The following is a 19,274-nucleotide window of genomic DNA, read 5'->3' as shown; positions in this document are numbered from 1 at the left end:
ATATAAACTGTGATAATTGATTCATGAACTGAGTGGCACTGCAGGGCATGCTGAGATGGTAAACACAGGTTGTTTCTTTAGTGCATTTCACTTGTAAAAAAGTAAAATCTAATTGCTGCACTCATATGAACAGCAATTTAAAACTCGGTGGTTACCCCTTCTCCTTTCAAATAAAATTAAGAAGCTTGGAATGACTTTGAGTGAACCACTTGCAATGCAACGCTTCTGATTATCTCGACACTAATGAAAGGTCGCAGGTAATCTGTTTACATCGAGAATGCTGCAAAAGTAAGTGTGTGCGCGCTTTCTGCTGCGGGGACTTAGGCCAACAAAAGGGCATTGTCCCTTTAAAGGGAATGTTGACTGATCCCCGGACAGTCCATGTTCTGGAAACACTTGCAGCCTAGACACAAACGTGCACTTCCAGCGGTTCGTTCACTCCTGAATAAAATGCACCGAGACGAGCCCGCTCCCAGCTCCCGGGGGAAGTGGCGCCGTCCCCCGTCTTTCCCGGGGTTTGCTCACCTCCGTACAGCCAGTTCTCTTCATCATCGTCGGCGTCCAGGCCGCCGCCGCCGCCGGGCGCTGCCGTACTCTCCGCGGCCGAGCTCAGCGAATCCATTTCGGTCGCCATTCCGAGTGAGTGCCCGGGGCGGGGAAGCGCTGGGGTCCACACCGATGGTCTCGGAGCAGGGGGGCTGGAAGGAGGAGGAGGAAGGGGAGGGGGGAGGGGAAACCGGATGGTAGTGCAGCCGCCGGAGCGGGAGCACAGTCGGGGTACACGGCGGCAGAGTCCACCCTACCGAGTCCACGCCGCCATCAACTGCCGGCACTCTTCCGCAGGGTCATAGCGCCCGCCCTCCACACACACACAGAGTGTACAGCACATAATCTACAACACAAACATCAACGCAATGGTCAACCTGGCAGAACCCAACGAAATGAATTATTGACTAATAAATAACACGCCTGCTTTCAAAACTAAAGCTAGAATTTTACAAAGCAAAGAAATCTGAAAGAAAGTCAGCAACTCTGGCAGCATCTGTAGAGGGGAAGGATCACTGGACTCGAAACATCAACTCCCTCTGTTAAAAATCACACAACCAAGTTATAGTCCAACAGGTTTATTTGGAAGCACTAGCTTTCGAAGCGCTGCTCCTCCGTCAGGATGTTTTGGAAGAGGATCATAAGACACAGAATTTACAGCAAAAGATTAGTGCCATGCACCTGAAATGAAATATTGATTGCCAGCAATCCAGGTTTGTTCAATATTTCATTTCAATTGCAAGACACTGTAATCTTTTGCTATAAATTCTGTCTTATGATCCTCTTCCAAAGCTACCTGATGAAGTAGCAGCTCTCCAAAAGCTATTGCTTCCAAATAAACTAGTTGGACGATAACCCAGTGTTGTGGGATTTTTAACTTTGTCCACCCTAGTCCAATGCTGGCACCTCCACATCATTTCTTTCTCTTGACAGACTTGCTGAGTTTCTCCAGCAATATTTTTGTTTCACTTTATATTGGTTCAAATGAGTCCGTAATCTGTCCCCCTCCTTTATACATTATCTCATGGCTGTATTTATCCAATGTTGGTAGTTATTAGTTGGTGGCCCTGTGTTATCATATAAGATTATACAGTTAAACCAATATAAATATAGAAAGCAGGACTTATCAGCAGTGCGTTGCCTGAGGCCCACTGAAGACGTTACCTAGTAGGGTGATGAAATGTCTGGAAATGAACATTCCAGCTCAGCAAGTAAACCTACATCAACAAGTTAAACCAGTGCTTGTTACCAATTCTAATGCCAATCCTCTGAGTGATTTGTACTCCCATCATACACCATGAGTTGCAAAGAATCTTTAGAATTGGAATATCCTTTATTGTCACATGTACTCAAATACAGTAGTACAGTGAGAAGTTTACAGTGCCACCCCACATGATGCCATCTGAGCTACAAAATACTGAGGTAAAAATCTTAGATACAAAGTAGAGAGATAAGAATAAGTTAAATAACCTTTGCAGTTATTAATAGAATAAATTAGAAAAATAAGAACTAAAGTTAAAACTAAACTTTATGGTTTTTCTATAAATGACCTTCAGTAAATCAATGCAGGGAGCTTCCACATGTGGTGTGACCGGGCTCACAAACCGCTGACTGGCCGCTCCAGTCCCCAGTTCAACAACCATCCCCTCTTGGGGCACGCTGGTCATCCTGCTCTGTTCGGGCCTCCAGCCACTGGGCGTTCCACTCCACTTGGGGCCATGCTGGCCGTCCCGCTCTGTTCTGGTGTCCAGACCGCTGGGCGTTCCACTCCACTTGGGGCACATTGGCCATCCTGCACTGCTTGAGTCTCTAGGCTGCTGGGCGTCCCACTCCACTTGGTGGCACGCTGGCCATCCCGTTCTGCTCGGGCCTCCAGCCCACTGGCCATCTGCTCTGCTTGGGCCTCAAGCCAGCTCCGTTCCAAGCCTCCAGCCCACTCTGCTCTGACCCTCAGCCACTCCGATGTTGTCACTGTCGCTTCAAGGTATGTTTCCAAAAACAACATTTTTTAAAAATTTAAAAGAGAGAAAAAAAACGAGTAAAGATAAGAAAGAATAAAACAGACGGAATGGATGAATACCAAGCTGAGGAACACTGCCTACTCTGGCGCCGCCATCTTAGAGTCATCATGAGTAATACTGACCTTCCTATTTATTAAGAGAGATAGAATCATAGATATACAGAACAGAAGCAGACCCTTCAGTCCAATTTGTCCATGCTGACTAGATATCCTATATAAATCTCATCCCATTTGCTAACATTTGGCCCATATCCCTCTAAACTCTTCCTATTCATGTACCCATCCAGATGCCTTTTTTATGTTGTAATTGTACCAGCCTCCACCACTTCCTCTGGCAATACATCCCATACACACATCATCCTCTGCGTGAAAAAGTTGCCTCTTTTATATCTTTTCCCTCTCACCATAAACCTATGCCCTCTAGTTCTGGACTCCCCCACTCCGGTGGAAAGACCTTGCCTATTTATCCTATCCATGCCCCTCATAATTTTATTAAACTCTATAAGGTCACCCCTCAGCCTCTGATGCTCCAGAGAAAATAGCCCCAGCATATTCAGCCTCTCCCTACAGCTCAAACTCTCCAAACTTGGCAACATCCATGTAAATCTTTTCTGAACCCATTCAAATTTCACAATATCTTTCCTATAGGAGGGAGACCAATAATTTAAAAGTGGGCGAACCAATGTCCTGTACGGCTGCAACATGACCTTGCAACTCCTATACTCAATGACTGACTAATAAAGGCAAGCATACCAAGTGCCTTCTTCACTATTCTATCTATGTGCGGCTCCATTCTCAAGAAAATATAAACCTGCACTCCAAGGACTCTTTGTTCAGCAACACGCCCCAGGACCTTACGATTAAGTGTGTAAGTCCTGTCCTGATTTACCTTTCCAAAATGCGATACCTCACATTTATCTAAATTAAACTTCATCTGCCATTCCTCAACCCATTGGCCCATTTGAACAAGATATTGTTGTATTTTGAGGTAACCCTCTTCGCTGTCCAGAACACCTCCAATTTCAGCATCATCTGCAAATTTACTAACTATACCTCTGGTGTTCACATTCAAATCATTTATACAAATGACAAAAAACAGTAGTCCCAGCACCGATCCTTGTGGCATACCCTGGTCACAGGCCTCCAATCTGAAAAGCAACCCTTCACCACCACTCTTTATCTTCTACCTTCAAGCCAGGTCTGTATCCAAATAGTTAGTTCTCCCTTTATTCCACGTGATCTAATCTTGTTAACCAGTCTACCAGAAGGAACCTTTTGAATGCCTTCCTGAAGTCCATATAGATCACATCCACTGCCCTGGCCTCATCATCTTTTTTCATTTCTTCTTCAAAAATTCAATCCAGTTAGTGAGATACGATTTCCCAAGCACAAAGCCATGTTGATTCTCCCTAATCAGTCCTTGCCTTTCCAAATACATGTAAATCCTGTCCCTCAGGATTCCGTCCAATAAGTTGCCCACCCGTGTCAGGCTCACCCTGGCTTTTCCTTACCACTTTTCTTAAATAGTGGCACAACACCAGCCAGTCTCCAATCTTCGGGCACCTCATCTATGGCTATTGATGATACAAGTATCTCAGCAAGGGACTCAGCAATCTCATCCTTTGCTTCCCAAATAATTCTAGGGTACACCTGATCAGGTCCCAAGGATTTATTCGTCTATATACATTTTAAGATGTCCAGCACCTTCTCCTCTGTAATATGGACATTTATCAAGATGTCACCATCTATTTCCTCACATTCTATATCTTCCATATACTTCACCACAGTAAACACTGATGCAAAATACTCATTTACTATGTCACCCATCTTCTGCAGTTCCACATTTAGATGGCCTTGCTGATCTTTAAGGGGCCCTAACCTCTCCCAAGTTACCCTTTTGTCCTTAATGTATCTGTAGAATTTCTTTGGATTCTCCTTGACCCTATTTGCCAAATCCATTTCATGTTTCCCTTTTGCCCTCCTGATTTCCCTCTTAAGCATACTCCTACTGTCTTTATACACCTCAAGGGATTCACTTCGTTCCTGTTGTCTATATGTAACATATGCATCCTTCTTTTCTTGACCAAAACCTCAATTTCTCTAGTTATCCAGCATTGCCTACACCTACCAGCTTTTCCTTTCACCCTAACAGGAACACACTGTCTCTGGACTCTTGTAATCTCATTTTTTAATGCTTCCCATTTTCTAGCTGTCCCTTTACCTGCAAACATCTGCCCCCAATCAACTTTTGAAAGTTCCAACCTAATACTGCCTAATTGGCCTTCCTCCAATTTAGAACTTTAACATTTACATCCAGTCTATCCTTTTTCATTACTATTTTAAAATCAGTAGAATTATGGTCACTGGCTCAAAAGTGCTCCCCACTGACACCTCAGTCACCTGCCCTGCCTTATTTCCCAAGAGTGGGTCAAGGTTTACACCTCTAGTTGGTGCATCCACGTACAGAATCAGAAAAGTTTCTTGTACACACTTAACAAATTCTTTTCCATCCAAGCCCTTAACACCGTGGCAGAACCAGTCCATGTTTGGAAAGTTAAAATCCCCTACCATAATCACCCTATTATTCTCACCGACAACTGAGATCTCCTTACAAATTTATTTCTCAATGTTTGGCTGACTACCGGGGGGTCTATTATTCAATCCCAATAAGATGACCATCCCTTTCTTATTTCTCAGTTTCATCCAAATATCTTCCCTTAATATATTCCCAAGAATATCATCCCTATGCACAGCAGTAATGTTATCCTTATACAAAAATACCACTCCCACTCCTCTCTTGCTCCCCTTTCTATCCTTTGTACAGCATCCAAACCTGGAACATTAAGCTGTCAGCCCTGTCCATCAATAAGATGTGTCTCTGTAATTACTATGGTATCCTTAACCCATGTTCCCAATTATGCCATCAGTTCATCTGTCTTACTTGTTAGGCCTGTCGCATTGAAATAAATGCAGTTTAACAGCCCTACCTCAGTCTCTGCTTTGTTCCTGCCTACCCTGAATGTTTGACTTATTCCTTTTCCCAACAATATCAGTCTCAAACTGCTCTCTTTCCACACTGAATCCCATACCCTCCCTTACTCATTTAAATCCTCCCGAGCAGCTCTAGCAAATCTCCCGGCCAGTATATTAATCCCCTTCCAATTCAGGTGCAATCTATCCTTCTTGTACAGGTCACTTCTACCCTAGACAAGATTCCAATGATTCAAAAATATGAACCCTTCTCCCAAACACCAGCTCCTCAACCATGCGATCATCTGTTCTATCCTCCTATTTCTACCCTCATTAGGTCTTGGCATCAGGAGCAATCCAAATATTACTACCTTTGAGGGCCTCCGTTTTAAATTTTCTGTCTAACTTCCTATATTCTTGCCTCAGCATCTCGTTCTTATCTCTTCCTATGTCATTAGTTCTAATGTGTACAATAACATGTGGGCGGCACGGTGGCACAGTGGTTAGCCTGAGACCCGGGTTCAATTCCCGCCTCAGGCGACTGACTGTGTGGAGTTTGCATGTTCTCCCTGTGTCTGCGTGGGTTTCCTCCGGGTGCTCCGGTTTCCTCCCACAGTCCAAAGATGTGCAGGCCAGGTGAATTGGCCATGCTAAATTGCCCATAGTGTTAGGTAAGGGGTAAATGTAGATGTAGGGGTATGGGTGGGTTACGCTTCGGCGGGGCGGTGTGGACTTGTTGGGCCGAAGGGCCTGTTTCCACACTGTAAGTAATCTAATCTAATCTAATCTAATAACCTCCTACTGGTGTCTCTCACCTTTGAGAATATTCTGCACCCTCTCTGAGATAGCCTTGTTCCTGGCACCAGGGAGGCAACACACCATTCTGATGTCTCATTGTCAGCTGCAGAAACATGTGTCTTTGACTAGAGATTCCCCTATCACAATCAATTGCTTGGAACCTGGTTACCCCTCGTTACATTACAGCCAGTCTCGATACTTGCTGTCAGTGCTACATTCTTCTGAGAGTCCATCACCTCCTACATATTCCATAATAGTACACTTGTTTGAGATGGGGATAGCCACAGGAGACTCCTGCACTACCTGCCTCCCTCTCCTAGCTTTCTTGGAGGTCACCCATCTTCCTGACTAGATCTTCAGTTTATCTCCTTCCTGCAAATGCCATTCATCACCCCCAGCTTCTGTGGATTCCTCATTGCCTCTAACTGCTGCTCTAGCCAATCCATGCGATCTGATAGGGTTCACAACCAAGCACACTTCCTGCAGACATAATCATCAGTAACATGGAAACTCACCATCATCTCCCACATCCAACAGGAAGATCATGTCACTCCACTAAAGGCTATTTTTGCACCTCCACCTTTGTACCCAGAAAATGGCACAGCCTTCTACTCTAAAAACCCTACTCCATGCTAACTTAGTACCCATGTTTTATATTTTTAAAGTTTAATCAAGAGATAGATCTCAATAAAATTGTATAATAAGAAAGAACTCATTTGATTCACTACTGTAGATTCACAAAAAAAAATACACTTAGCTGCTCCCCTGCTGTGTTCTCCCCACATAGGCGTCTCCAAGGTCAGCTGTGCGCTGAATTTCACTTTGTTTATTTTTCTTAGACCAATTCCAATGTTCAGAGGCACTTGAAATCAAACTGCAGATGAAGTAGCTGTGAAGATTCACTGCTGGGTTAGACTGCAGTGTAGGTTTCTTTCTTGGTTGATTCACTTCCTACCATGTGGTCACTACCTTTGTCTCCTTTCACACTCGAATAATCCATCATAGAAATACTGAAAACGCAGCTAATATTCTTGCAGCTGGCATCAACATGCTGGCAAGATCAAAAGAATTGTGGGACGCATGCAGCAAAAAGAACCAACACCTCATCATTAGCCCAACAGCAGAGGTCCTTCACCTCGACCATTCTTCGATATTTCTGCTTGATAGTTCACAGGATGCAATTGTCATTGGCTAGACCAACATTCGTTACCCTCCCTAGTTGCCCAGAGGGACATATTGCTGTGGATCTGGAGTCACATGTAGGCCAGACCATGTAAGGATAGTAGATTTCCATCCTGAAAAGATAACGTACAGCACACAACCAAATCTGAGGGGGCATTGTTGATTTGTTCGCCTGTTCCACAAATGGTAAATGAGAGTTATCCCAAAATGGGACTGAGTTATGAATTATAAACCAACGAACATAATTCATCAAACTGCATTCTAAGATATTTTGCAAGCAGCTCATATTTCCACTAGACATCTCAGGAGGTCATCATATTGTTAGCCAAGTGGATGTATCATTATAAAGTTTTACTTAAAACATAGTTAGAGGAAACTAATAATGCATGATGGAATATAAACAAAATATAGTCTATAATCGATTGGAGAGGTTTGCTCAACAACATTTCAATAAAGAACAAATGCAACATATTTAAGGGCATAATACATAAATAAAAGTATATAAGCAAAATCAGGAGGTGCTTGTGATGCAGTGATAGTGTCTCTATCTCTGAGCCAGAAGACTGGGGTTCAAGTCCAACCTGCCCCAGAGTTGTGAAAAGGTTGATTAAAAATATATATAAAACTTAAGGTTCAAAATCAGGAGGCTCTTGTCGTCAGCTGTTGTCACTACCTCTAAGCCATATCAAGCCCCACTTGCCACAAAGGTGTGTCAGAACAGGTCTAAGCACATTTTTTTGAATATATTCAAATAAGGAGGCCAAACAAGTTTGAGCAATAGCAGGGTGACAAATTATTCAAGAGTGAAATGATGAAGAAAAGAAAATCTGTAAATTATTTTTAGAGAGAAGTGCAGGAGCTCATAGGTATGATAACAAACCATGTTCACAAAATCTGGCTCTATAGTACCAGTATGTTCTGTACTTTGGCATTTTCATTATCATTCCAGGAAACATAATTTTGACAGTGCAAGAAACATCATCTTGACAGTGTTTGCTTAGGCAATATATGCATGTGCTGGAAGCACATGAAGGAGCAGATTATATTAGTGTCAATATTGATTTCAAACCTGAGCTGCCATTTTTGACCACACCATGTGATTTATGACCCTCTCTTAGGTACACACACAGCTATGCTTGCATTCAGCAACACAAAGGACCACCTCCCTCATCCGTCTCCAGACTCCAATGGGACTGTTTAAAGTCAGTATCATCCACCTTGTAGGTTAGTTGCTTATTACTTTCTATTAACCTTTGCAGTAATTCTGGAAGTACAGTATCTTTCGAGCACTGAAGAAGAGTTGGTAAGTCTGCAGGAAGTGATAAGCGACATTGGTGAGGTGTTGTTTGCCATTGCAAGTTCTCACCTGCCCCCACTCACTGGGGACATAGTTGTCCCCCTCCTTGCTCTGCAGCATGAGAAAAGGATAGAGTGAAGTCACCGAAGAAGATGAGCTTTTTGCAGGGGGGAGAAGAGCAGGAAACATTATCCACTTAAGAATCTTTGGGAAGTATTGACCATCTTTTACATAAGTCTGGAGTAATCAATAGAAAGATGAATGCACACTTGGCATTTGCTGTAGTTGAGAGCACAGAAGAAATAGATTGGGAATAAGATGATAAAGGCACACCAGTACACCTGGGGCACTGTGCAGGGTAAGATGGTTTTATGGAAAATGGCGTGATCATGGCTCACACAAACACCTCTCTACAACATTGCTTACAGTTGATCAATTACTTTAGCCTTTTTGTTGCTAGCCAGTAATAATGTTGCTGGTTTTGCTGCAGTGTCCAGCATAATGCAGTATAATGAAAATTACCATTCAAAAACAAGTGCCATATGAACCCTTCTCCCCATTTTTGTTATTCGTTCTTCCCACCTCTGATGAAAGGAGAACATTTTCTTAGTATTGACTGTAAGAGTGCTGTTTTACACCCATGTGACTGGGAAGTTATTACTCAAGGCATGCATGATTCTCTTGAAAAGGACTTGCCAAATGCAGAACTTTTGCTTTCAGATTCACCCACATCATCTCTGTTAATACTGTGAATGCTATTTTACTGGTTACTTATCCAGCTGCAGTGTGATTCACATTGCCACTCTGTGAGTTGTTTTTTTTTTGCTTTCTGGATGAGCGATTGAAAGATCCCTTTATTTGGTGGTGTTCGCTCATGAGTGCCCTAAGTGGGTCACTGAGGATTCCACTCCCAGTTGTGTGTCACACTGTCCAGTCGAAGTGTTTAGAGATTTATAAACTCATGAGGGGCATAAAGAAGGTGAACAACAAAGATGTTTTCCCGAGAGTTGGGGGAGTTCAAAACTTAGGGAGCATATTTTTAAGGTGAGAGGATAAAGATTTAAAAGGGACCTAAGGGCAACATTTTCACATAGAGGGTGGTTCATGTGTGGAATGAAATGCTAGAGAAAATGGTAGATGCTGGTACAGTTACAACATTTAAAATACATTTGGACAGGTACATGAATAGGAAAGGTTTAGAGGGATATGGGTCAAAATGCAGGCAAGTGTCACTAGTTTAGTTTGAGAAACTTGGTCAGCATTGACAAGTTGGACTGAGGGGTCTGTTTCCATGCTGTATGACTGTACGACTCTAATACATGAGCAACTGTATTAGAGTCATACAGTCAAGGAGGTGATCACAAAACAATACTGAAGATGTAGTCTCAGAGAACAGAATGAGGACAGTACTCCCAGTGGCTGTGGGCTTGATTTGTTTTCTCAAATGGATCCCTCCAAGCTGAATCAAACAGCCTATCAAACATTTCCCCATCTAATGCTGAAATTGAGAAGTGGTAGAGGTTCTGTACGTTTCGACAGAAGTCAGACAGATGCAGAAGAAGCTTGCACATAAAATTGCTAGGACAGCAGGCTGTCCCATCATGCCCACTGCCATTTTGTGGAGCCCATATCTTAATAGTAAAATGTACCAAATACCACAAATGTAATCTCTCACTCAATGTGTTGATGGTCCATTCTAATAACCACACATATTGTGTTATTTAAGATTAGATTACTTACAGATTAGATTACTTACAGTGTGGAAACAGGCCCTTCGGCCCAAAAAGTCCACACTGATCCTCTGAAGAGCAACCCACTTATACCCATTCCCGTACATTTACCCCTTCACCTAACACTCCGGGCAATTTAGCATGACCAATTCACCTAACCTGCACATTTTTGGACTGTGGGAGGAAACTGGAGCACCCGGAGGAAACCCACATAGACACAGGCAGAATGTGCAAACTCCACTATTTAACGTCCACTATTTTGATAAAAGTCATAGTATGTTTATCCTGCACCAGTCCCTTGTCCCATAAATCTTTGAATAATCATCTTGAATCAAAGGGTCATTATTTGGCAACAGAGCCTCGTTCTCTGCCTAGCAACTTCCCTCTGCAGAGAACCATAGGATGTCGGCACTTGTATAATGAGAGCCACACTGTCATGAGAAAAGCTGTTGCTGAAGCCTGTTTTGCTGCTTTGACTACTCTGTAGAATCGTCCAATGGAGTGGATACCACAATTCATGATATTTGGCTGCATTCTCCACAATTTGGCCTGGTGCAGAAGCTTGCTACCACACACTCGGTGAGTAGCTATAGAGAACAGCGAGGAAGGAACCCAGCCACAGCTAATACACCAGCATTATGATGAGCTGTCCATGAGCACAGTATTAGAGTTGGGTAACCATTTTTCTTCGGTTCTATGGCTTACCATCGTTCTTTGGTGGAACATGATCTTACTCAAAATTTTGAAATGAAAATCAGAAGAAAGCAATCATTCCAATAACAGTGTTAACCAATATCACAGGAGAAAGTGAGGACTGCAGATGCTGGAGATCAGAGCTGAAAATGTGTTGCTGGGCTTTTCCAGCAGCTGCTGCACTTTTCCAGCAACACATTTTCAGCAGTAACCAATATCACACCCAACATATCATGAAATACTCACTAATGACCCTTGTGCATTTCCTGAGGTTGTTCTGCTATAACACGCGTTTTATTAATGCAGATTTGCTGTAACGCGATTAACGAATTGGGGACATTGTTTCTAAAGGCCAAACTTTTAAAATGCGTTGACTGTAATGCAATAACAACGCCAAAATTTTAAGAGCTGTTTCTAAGCTATTTTCTTCTATAACATGGGGTTGCATAAGAATGCAAAGATCGCATTATAGAAGAACTACCTGTACATACTTTTTCTGCAGCTGCATTTGTCTGGTGGCACAACACACTGGGGTAGTGCATTGGAAATCATGCCCCACTATTCCCAGATTTGATTTAAACCACTGACATGCCCAATATTACCTCAGGTTAAAAGAAAATGTAAACCAGGCATTTTACATTAAACAAAAAAAAACTGTTTATTGTAATTAAACTGTTTTTAACCAACAGCAAGAAAGAAACATGAAATGCTAACTTATACTCGTATAACGTAAACTCTACCCCTTTTAAAAATTGGAGGTAAAAACAATGACTGCAGATGCTGGAAACCAGATTCTGGATTAGTGGTGCTGGAAGAGCACAGCAGTTCAGGCAGCATCCAATGAGCAGCGAAATCAATGTTTCGGGCAAAAGCCTATTCCTGATGAAGGGCTTTTACCCGAAACGTCGATTTCGCTGCTCCTTGGATGCTGCCTGAACTGCTGTGCCTTTTTAAAATTCCCATGTGCATACAAATACACATACAAAGAGACAAGACAATATTAGGTGTTGAATAAGTGTAAAAAAAAGGGAGAAACAGGTAATAAGGAAGGCAAATGGAATTTTGACATTTATTGCTAAAGGTATAAAGTATAAAAATAGGGAAGAGTTGTTGCAACTGTGCATTAGTGAGACTGCACCTGGAGTATTGCATACAGTTCTGGTCCCCTTACTTGAAGAGAATGTAGTTGCATTGAAGGTTTCTCAGATGAATTTCACTAGGGTGATTCCAGAGATGAGGGGTGTGAGAGATTGAGCAGTTTGGGCCTATACTCTCTACAGTTTAGAAGAGTGAGAGGAGATTTAATTGGGGTTTATAAGATGCTAAGGGAATTGACAAAGTAGATGTGGAGAGAACGTTTCCTCTTGTGGAGCAACCTACAATGAGAGGTAATTGTTTTAGTACAAAAGGTAGAAGATGAAAACAGAGATGAGGAGAAATTACTTCTCTCAAAGGATTGTGAATCAGGGTGCAGATGATTTAAAAAAATAGTCCAATCTTCTGACTTATCACCTGTCTTTGCACAATTTTGTTTAATACTATCCTTAACCTTTTTAGTTAACCAGAAATAGTGCGTCAATTCCCAACCTGGCACAGGGCTGGTGCAGAGCCCATCCGTTGCATTATGGATTGAATGATCACCTCCATCAGCACATCTGTGGAACCACCATAATCTATTTTCTGATGGGCAATGTCAGACTTTCATTTTGATTGCTGGCATCATGACTATGAATATCACTGTTGAAATGGTCTTCCAGGGCATCATAAATATCAATCAATCCATTCTGCAATGGACTATTACGATTGCTGAGTCACCACCCTGCAGGACTAGTAGCAGCGCCAATGTGTACAAACCTGTTCTCATGTCTCACTATGCATTTTGGTGAGTCAAATGAAGAAGGAAGACGACAGCAAATGGCTGGTCTCTTAGGAACATTAATATTCGAAGGATCTTGGGGTCCAAATCCATACTCCCTGAAAGTGGCAACACAAGTGGATTAGGTGGTAAAGAAGGCATTTTGCATGCCTGCCTTAAGTTGCTGGGACATTGAGTATAAAAGTTATCAAGTCATGTTGTAGCTATATAAGACTTTGCTCAAATTCTATTTGGAATATTGTGTGCATTTCTGGTTGCTGCATTATAGCAAGAAAGTGGAGGCTTCAGAGGCTGCAGTAGGGGTTTACTAGGATGTTGCCTGGATTAGAGTGTATTTGCTAGAAGGAGAGGTTGGACAAACGTTGATTATTTTCATTAGAGCCTTGGCGTCTGAAGGACGACCTACATGAGAATATGAAATTATGAGAGGCATTGAATGAATAGTCAAAGTCTCTTTTCCAGGGTAGAAATGTCGAATACTGGGGGACATAGGTTTAAGGTGAGAGAGGGAAAGTTTTAAAGACGTACGAGGAGAGTATTTTTACAGAGGGTGATAATTGTCTAGAACATGCTGTCAGGGAGGTGGTAGAAGCAGATACAACAACAAAGTTTAAGGAGCATTTAGACAGACACATGAGCAGGCAGAGAATAGATGGATATGGACCATGTGCTGGCAGATAGGATTAGTTTAGAATGACATAATGTCAGCACAGACATAGTGAGCCAAAGGGCCTGCTCCTGTGCGGTACTGAAAAATGTTCTAACATTCATGTTCCTAGTGCTGCTACTCAGCCAAGTGCTCTTGCAGTCACCTATTCAACACAGATTACTGCTCTCAATGTTGAGGTGATGCTGTTTGTATTCAAGCTTCTTAGGCATGGAATCCTTTTACAATGCCATCTGCAGATATCTCAATTGGAGGTCAGTAACCTTTCATTACCCATGCTGCAGTCACTGGGATACACCTTGTAGGAGCAGTAGGACAGACAATGGTACATAGAAGAACGACACCAAAGAATGCATATGGGTGTTAAATTTACATGTTTGCATTACATAATGATTGAAGTTATCAAGTTGGATTGTGTTCTGGTAGGTTTTTTAATTGTGTTGTTCCAAGAGGATGATAGATTGCTCAGTGATAGAGCATGTGCAACTGTTGTGAATATGAAGGTATGGTCAATGTTACTGGTCTTGCATTTCACTGAGCTTGGACAGTATACTATCTACACTGTAAACTCCTTGGCTCCTCTTGTTCCTCCACCTCTCATCTCCCTTATGGTACTGCTCCTCAGCTTCTTCATTTACATGGTGACAAGAGCTGTTCTTTATAATGGTTGGGTTATTTATCACGCAGCATACTATCATGCATCCTTATACTTGCTTAGGTGAGTTCTGCAGGGCTTTTCCAGAACAGTCCAAACAGTGGAAAGGTTGTTCGAGGATGGCGATGGTGTCCACTGTGATTCTTTATTGCAGCATGGCTCTCATTGTAGACCTGCTATGTACAGGTGCTTGGGTTCTAAACCAAGGTCATGAACTATTTTCAGATTGCATCAATACTTGTTTCCCTTTGAAATGCCTTGGTAGTTCAAAAATTGGTGGAAGTGAGGACAGAATGATGAGATTGAGACTGATGCCATGGTAATACGAATTTACCTGTATACTTTAATGTGGAATTTGTGATCCTTCCAGAAGCAGGCTTAATTGAACGATAAATGTAAAATTTGATGCAATGATGAGTTGGTGCCATGTGTTCTTGACCTGCAGCCAGTAGGTCATAGACAGCTGAACCTCCGTTGGTGATGCAGAGGCCCTTAAGATCCTCCTTGCATCATTGCTGGTATTTTATTAGTAGCATGGATGTTGGTGGGGAAAGAATAATGTTTAAGGCGCCCATCAAGTAGATGCTGGCACCCTAATTGTGAGCCTCAAATGGTGACAGCTTACCTTGTTTGGGCAGTCGGTGCTCAACCACGTACTTTCTTGAAGAAAGACTCCAGCTTCTCCATCATACTTTCCCATTGTTGGAGTCTCTTTACTGGCCCCATTGAGATTGCACCACTTACCTTCACTCCAGACCTCTAGCACTGGTGCTAGTTAAGGACAACTGCAGCACCAGCAGCCATCAATACCCTCATTGGCACTGCTGAGACAGAATAGTGGTCAGTCCTCTGACTGGCTAGCAAGCCTTGGAAATATCCTACCTTGGAGAAATCCTACCTCTGGCTGTTGGAAGCTACGAGTAGAGGCAACTGATTACCAGAGGAACTCAATGGCCTTAAACTCTCCATGCATCTAATGTGTAACAAAATGGCACAGGTCTCTTGTGCACATGAGCTCCTTTCGGGAGAGAGTTGCCAAACTCATGGAGAACCAGATGTGGCTACATGAGTGCCCTGACCACTGACAAGCATCAGATTTATGCTACATTCTGCAGCATGGATAAGCAGCAGCAGGATGCCAATTGTGCTGGCACTCTCTTCTGGTCATTTGAAGCATCAGATAAGGGTGGAGGCTATCACTGAGGAAGATGAAGTATCATGTCTCACAGGGCTTCATCTTCATTTCAGTTCCTGACCTCTTTGACAGAGGCCCTATGATGGGCATTGCACCTGAATCATTGTGGAGTAGTCTCTGGAGATGCCCCCCAGTGTTACTTCCATAACAGAAACAACTACCACATCCATTTCAGGCAAAGTAAAGATAAGAAAGCAGACAGACTCCAATACCTCATAGTTCATAGGGAGGGCACCAGACAGCAGTTGCTGAACATGGAAACCATCTTCAGCAAAGTGCTGAGGTGGTCTCAGGAGTATTTTCTTCCTATGTATCTGTCCTGATTCCCTCCCTGAGCATCACACAAATGTACACACTTGACAACACACACAGATCACCCTTCATTAGAGGCAGGTCAAGGAGTGGTATGAAATGGAGAATCTGGGCCATACTAGATTTTGGAAGCTTAAAAGACTCAGTTAACACTCATACAGCAGGCCACCTGGGAATATCAAGTGCAGCAGAGAGTTCATGTGGTGCAGTAGTACTCTGGGCAAGAGGTCCAGGTTCAAGCACCACCTGCTTCAGACCTGTCAGACCGTGTGGGAAAGGGTTGATTAAAAAGCATCCATATCAACAGTGACTGCAAAACTTCTAAATAAATGCGAATCCTTCATTGGCAGCAAGAGTTCTCCTGATGCAGGCGGTGTCTTCAAACAAAGTGACCCCACTGTGGTAACACAGAACTTGTTCTAGACTGTACTATTCCTCCTGGATCAGAGGGGTTCACTTGAAATGTGCCTGGATGAGATAGTGGTTATGATTTGGAAATGCTGATGAAGGAGCGGTACTCTGAAAGCTAGTGTGCTTTCAATTAAACCTACTGGACTATAACCTGGTGTTGTGATTTTTAACTCTGGATGAGATGACACTGACAAGATACTGGAGCCATGCGTCAGGTCCGCTATCTCCCTATGGAAGTCAGACCTGGTTTAAAAAATTTAAACAAATCTTGGCAGTTAACAATAAATCAATCAGTCACCACCTAACTTTTTTGAAAGTAATGATCTAGAAAATGTTAGTGTAATATTTTCTGATTTTATCAAAGTTGTATGCAGAGAAAATATTTAAAATATTTTTTTTTTAAAAATCATCATGTTCACAATGCAATGGCTTTAGATGTCCATTATACTCCAGTAATTTTATTCACCCCAACCTCATTGCTCATCAGTGCAAGATACTGAACTTAAAAGTTTACAAATTGAATTTGTTTTGCAAATCAATAAACTCAGCCCCAGATCTGATCTGGATGTATATATAAAAAAAAGACATATGAATTCACTTGAATAATGTTTCTCCAAACCCAGTATATTCTTCTCCACTTTGGTAGATTTCTTTAATCACTATTGAGTGGAACAGTAGTAACATTGAATAAAGAAAGTCAAACAACAGAATAATGCACTGTTAACCAGTTTCCAATACTTCTACGAATTCTCACCTTTTCACCCACCAGCCTCTGCATCCAAAAGGATCATAACTAGCCCTTGCCAACAGATAGATTTCCCTCCATCAGCATTCCACAGGGACCATTTGGTCCAAGTCACCATGGTACACATCGCCTCCATTCATGACCTCCCAGCATCTTCACATGCAACTTAAAAAAAAAACACTGGCCCATTTACTTCCTCCCTAAGGCCCTAGACACCTTCCGGATCAAAAGTGATTTACCTGCACTTCAATCTAGTCTACTTTACTTGCAGCTCAACGTAGTGTGTAATCTACTTTGGGTAGATGAAACACAGAGTGACTGATTTGTGAAACATTTCCACAAAGTGACTGTGTTGAATCATTTGCTATTTCAATACACCATGTTTGCACACCAACATTTGTTTCAGTCCTGCTGCAGTTACTATAAATTTTCCACCTAGGTACTTTACAGACCTCTGAATTCAGCAGCCTAACCGTTTCACACAATATGAGCAGCATCCTCAATGTTTATTATCGATCCTCAACTTCAGGTCCTGTTCTGTAACACGTACTCCCAACACAGCCAACCCATTTTTAACCATTCATACTTCCTGACAGCACCAATTCAGCACTTTTGTTTACCATCAGCAATCCCTGTCTGCTTCTTTTTTCTCCCCCTACCACTTCCTCTTGCTTGCTCACTATGGGCACTGCCTCCAGCTGTCGGACTTACTCCTCGGATCTAGTCAACAACATAAATACCACCATTTCCAAACTGCTTTCAGTTCTGATGAAAGGTCTCTGGTCTCAAAATGTTAATTGTTTTCTTGACAGGTGCTGACAGACCTGCTGAACTTCTCCAGCACTTTGTTTTTGGTTCAGATCTCTAGCACCCACAGTTGTGTGGGTTTTATTAGAATTCACTAAACCTGCTGCAGGAGTATGAAAGAAAATGATTTTTGTGGAATAACAAATGTGGTACTGGAAAGACAGAAACAATGTCCATTTTCCCCAAAAGTAATGAAAATGGATTTCATTATCTAAGTTAATCATTCGTTACTGAAGCCAAGTCAGTCAGTCATAACATTCCAAGAGGAAAACTGGAATTAAAAAAAAAAGTGTTGTGTGACTAACAAAATGGCGAATTAAACTCAATCACTTAACTGATTAATTTATCTGAAACCAGAACAAGGGCAAAGAGCATTAAAAAGGGTACAAAGAAAGAGTATCCTTCACATTAACTAATACATCATGGACTGAACAAACATCATTCTAATTCTTAATACCAATTGAATTTGTGAATAAAAAATGTATTCAGCATGAGATGAAATAAATCAGTACACGAGCAGCCATTAGACAATAGTATGTTGGTACAGATACTTCAATTATTCAGTGAATTTGAGTTTGTTTGATTGACGATTTCCTCTTGCTAATGCTGGAGATTGTCCCAGATTCTATTCAATCTAATTCCAATTAGGAGTGACTCACACCTCAAACTCTTTACAATATTGCACATGATTTTGTTCAAAAACCTAAAAAAATAAATTGTTGCATAGCTGGAAAGGGATTTCTGGAGACAAAGTAGTTTGTTAGGACCTTAAAACTTTAAGGCTTATTGATAACGGCTTTAGATCATTTGATACCACCTGCAAAATAAAACATTGCATTCTAAAATACATTTGCGCAGTTTCAAGAGATAGTTTAAAAAATTTCCAGGGCTCAGATCAACTTTATAAATGAAAAATGCATGTGTGATAATCAGCATACAGTATTTTCACTTTGTGAACAATGAAGCAAAGAAACAGATGAAAGAGGAAAAGTTTTACTGAATACAGGAGTGAACAACAGTGCAATGCTCCACTTTAATGCATCTAGGTGGTGAGTCAAAAAATAATTTTTTCCCAGTCCAGGAAATGATTAAAGAAAGCTGCTTACAGTATTTAATACACTAATTCTATAGTAGTGGGTGAAATGAAAATATTTAAAAAATTGAAACATTGATGTCTTGAGAAAGCTTATAGCAATTACAATATCAATACCAAAATATACTCAAGGTTCAGTATCTTGAAAAATAGCAAGAACTCCGGGGAAAAAAAGAAAACTAAAAAAGGTGGTATAATCCGGTTCTTAAATTTGAAAAAGAGCCAGTCTTTACATAGGTTAGAGACAAAACAACTGCAGATGCTGGACTCCAAACTA

General features: G+C 41.8%; 1 protein-coding gene and 1 long non-coding RNA gene across 4 annotated transcripts in view; one reads left to right on the top strand and one right to left on the bottom strand.

Moving 5' to 3' along the window:
• The window catches only part of LOC140495969 (pre-mRNA 3'-end-processing factor FIP1-like), a 48,082-nt gene extending 47,235 nt beyond the window's left edge, over positions 1-847 (bottom strand). For all 3 annotated transcript variants that reach the window (XM_072595321.1, XM_072595322.1, XM_072595324.1), the window contains exon 1: positions 526-847. In XM_072595321.1, coding sequence (XP_072451422.1) covers positions 526-634 — 109 coding nt within the window. In that variant the 5' untranslated portion in view covers positions 635-847. The remainder of the gene's footprint in view (positions 1-525) is intronic.
• Positions 848-8,499: 7,652 nt separating this feature from the next.
• Positions 8,500-19,274, top strand: part of LOC140495967 (uncharacterized) — a 39,057-nt gene continuing 28,282 nt past the window's right edge. Inside the window, exon 1 of the long non-coding RNA XR_011964135.1 lies at positions 8,500-8,740. This is a non-coding gene — a long non-coding RNA (uncharacterized lncRNA). The remainder of the gene's footprint in view (positions 8,741-19,274) is intronic.

Source organism: Chiloscyllium punctatum, chromosome 25 (genome assembly GCF_047496795.1).
Source record: "Chiloscyllium punctatum isolate Juve2018m chromosome 25, sChiPun1.3, whole genome shotgun sequence".
Classification (NCBI taxonomy): Eukaryota; Metazoa; Chordata; class Chondrichthyes; order Orectolobiformes; family Hemiscylliidae; genus Chiloscyllium; species Chiloscyllium punctatum.
This window is presented reverse-complemented; position numbering and strand designations above follow the sequence as displayed.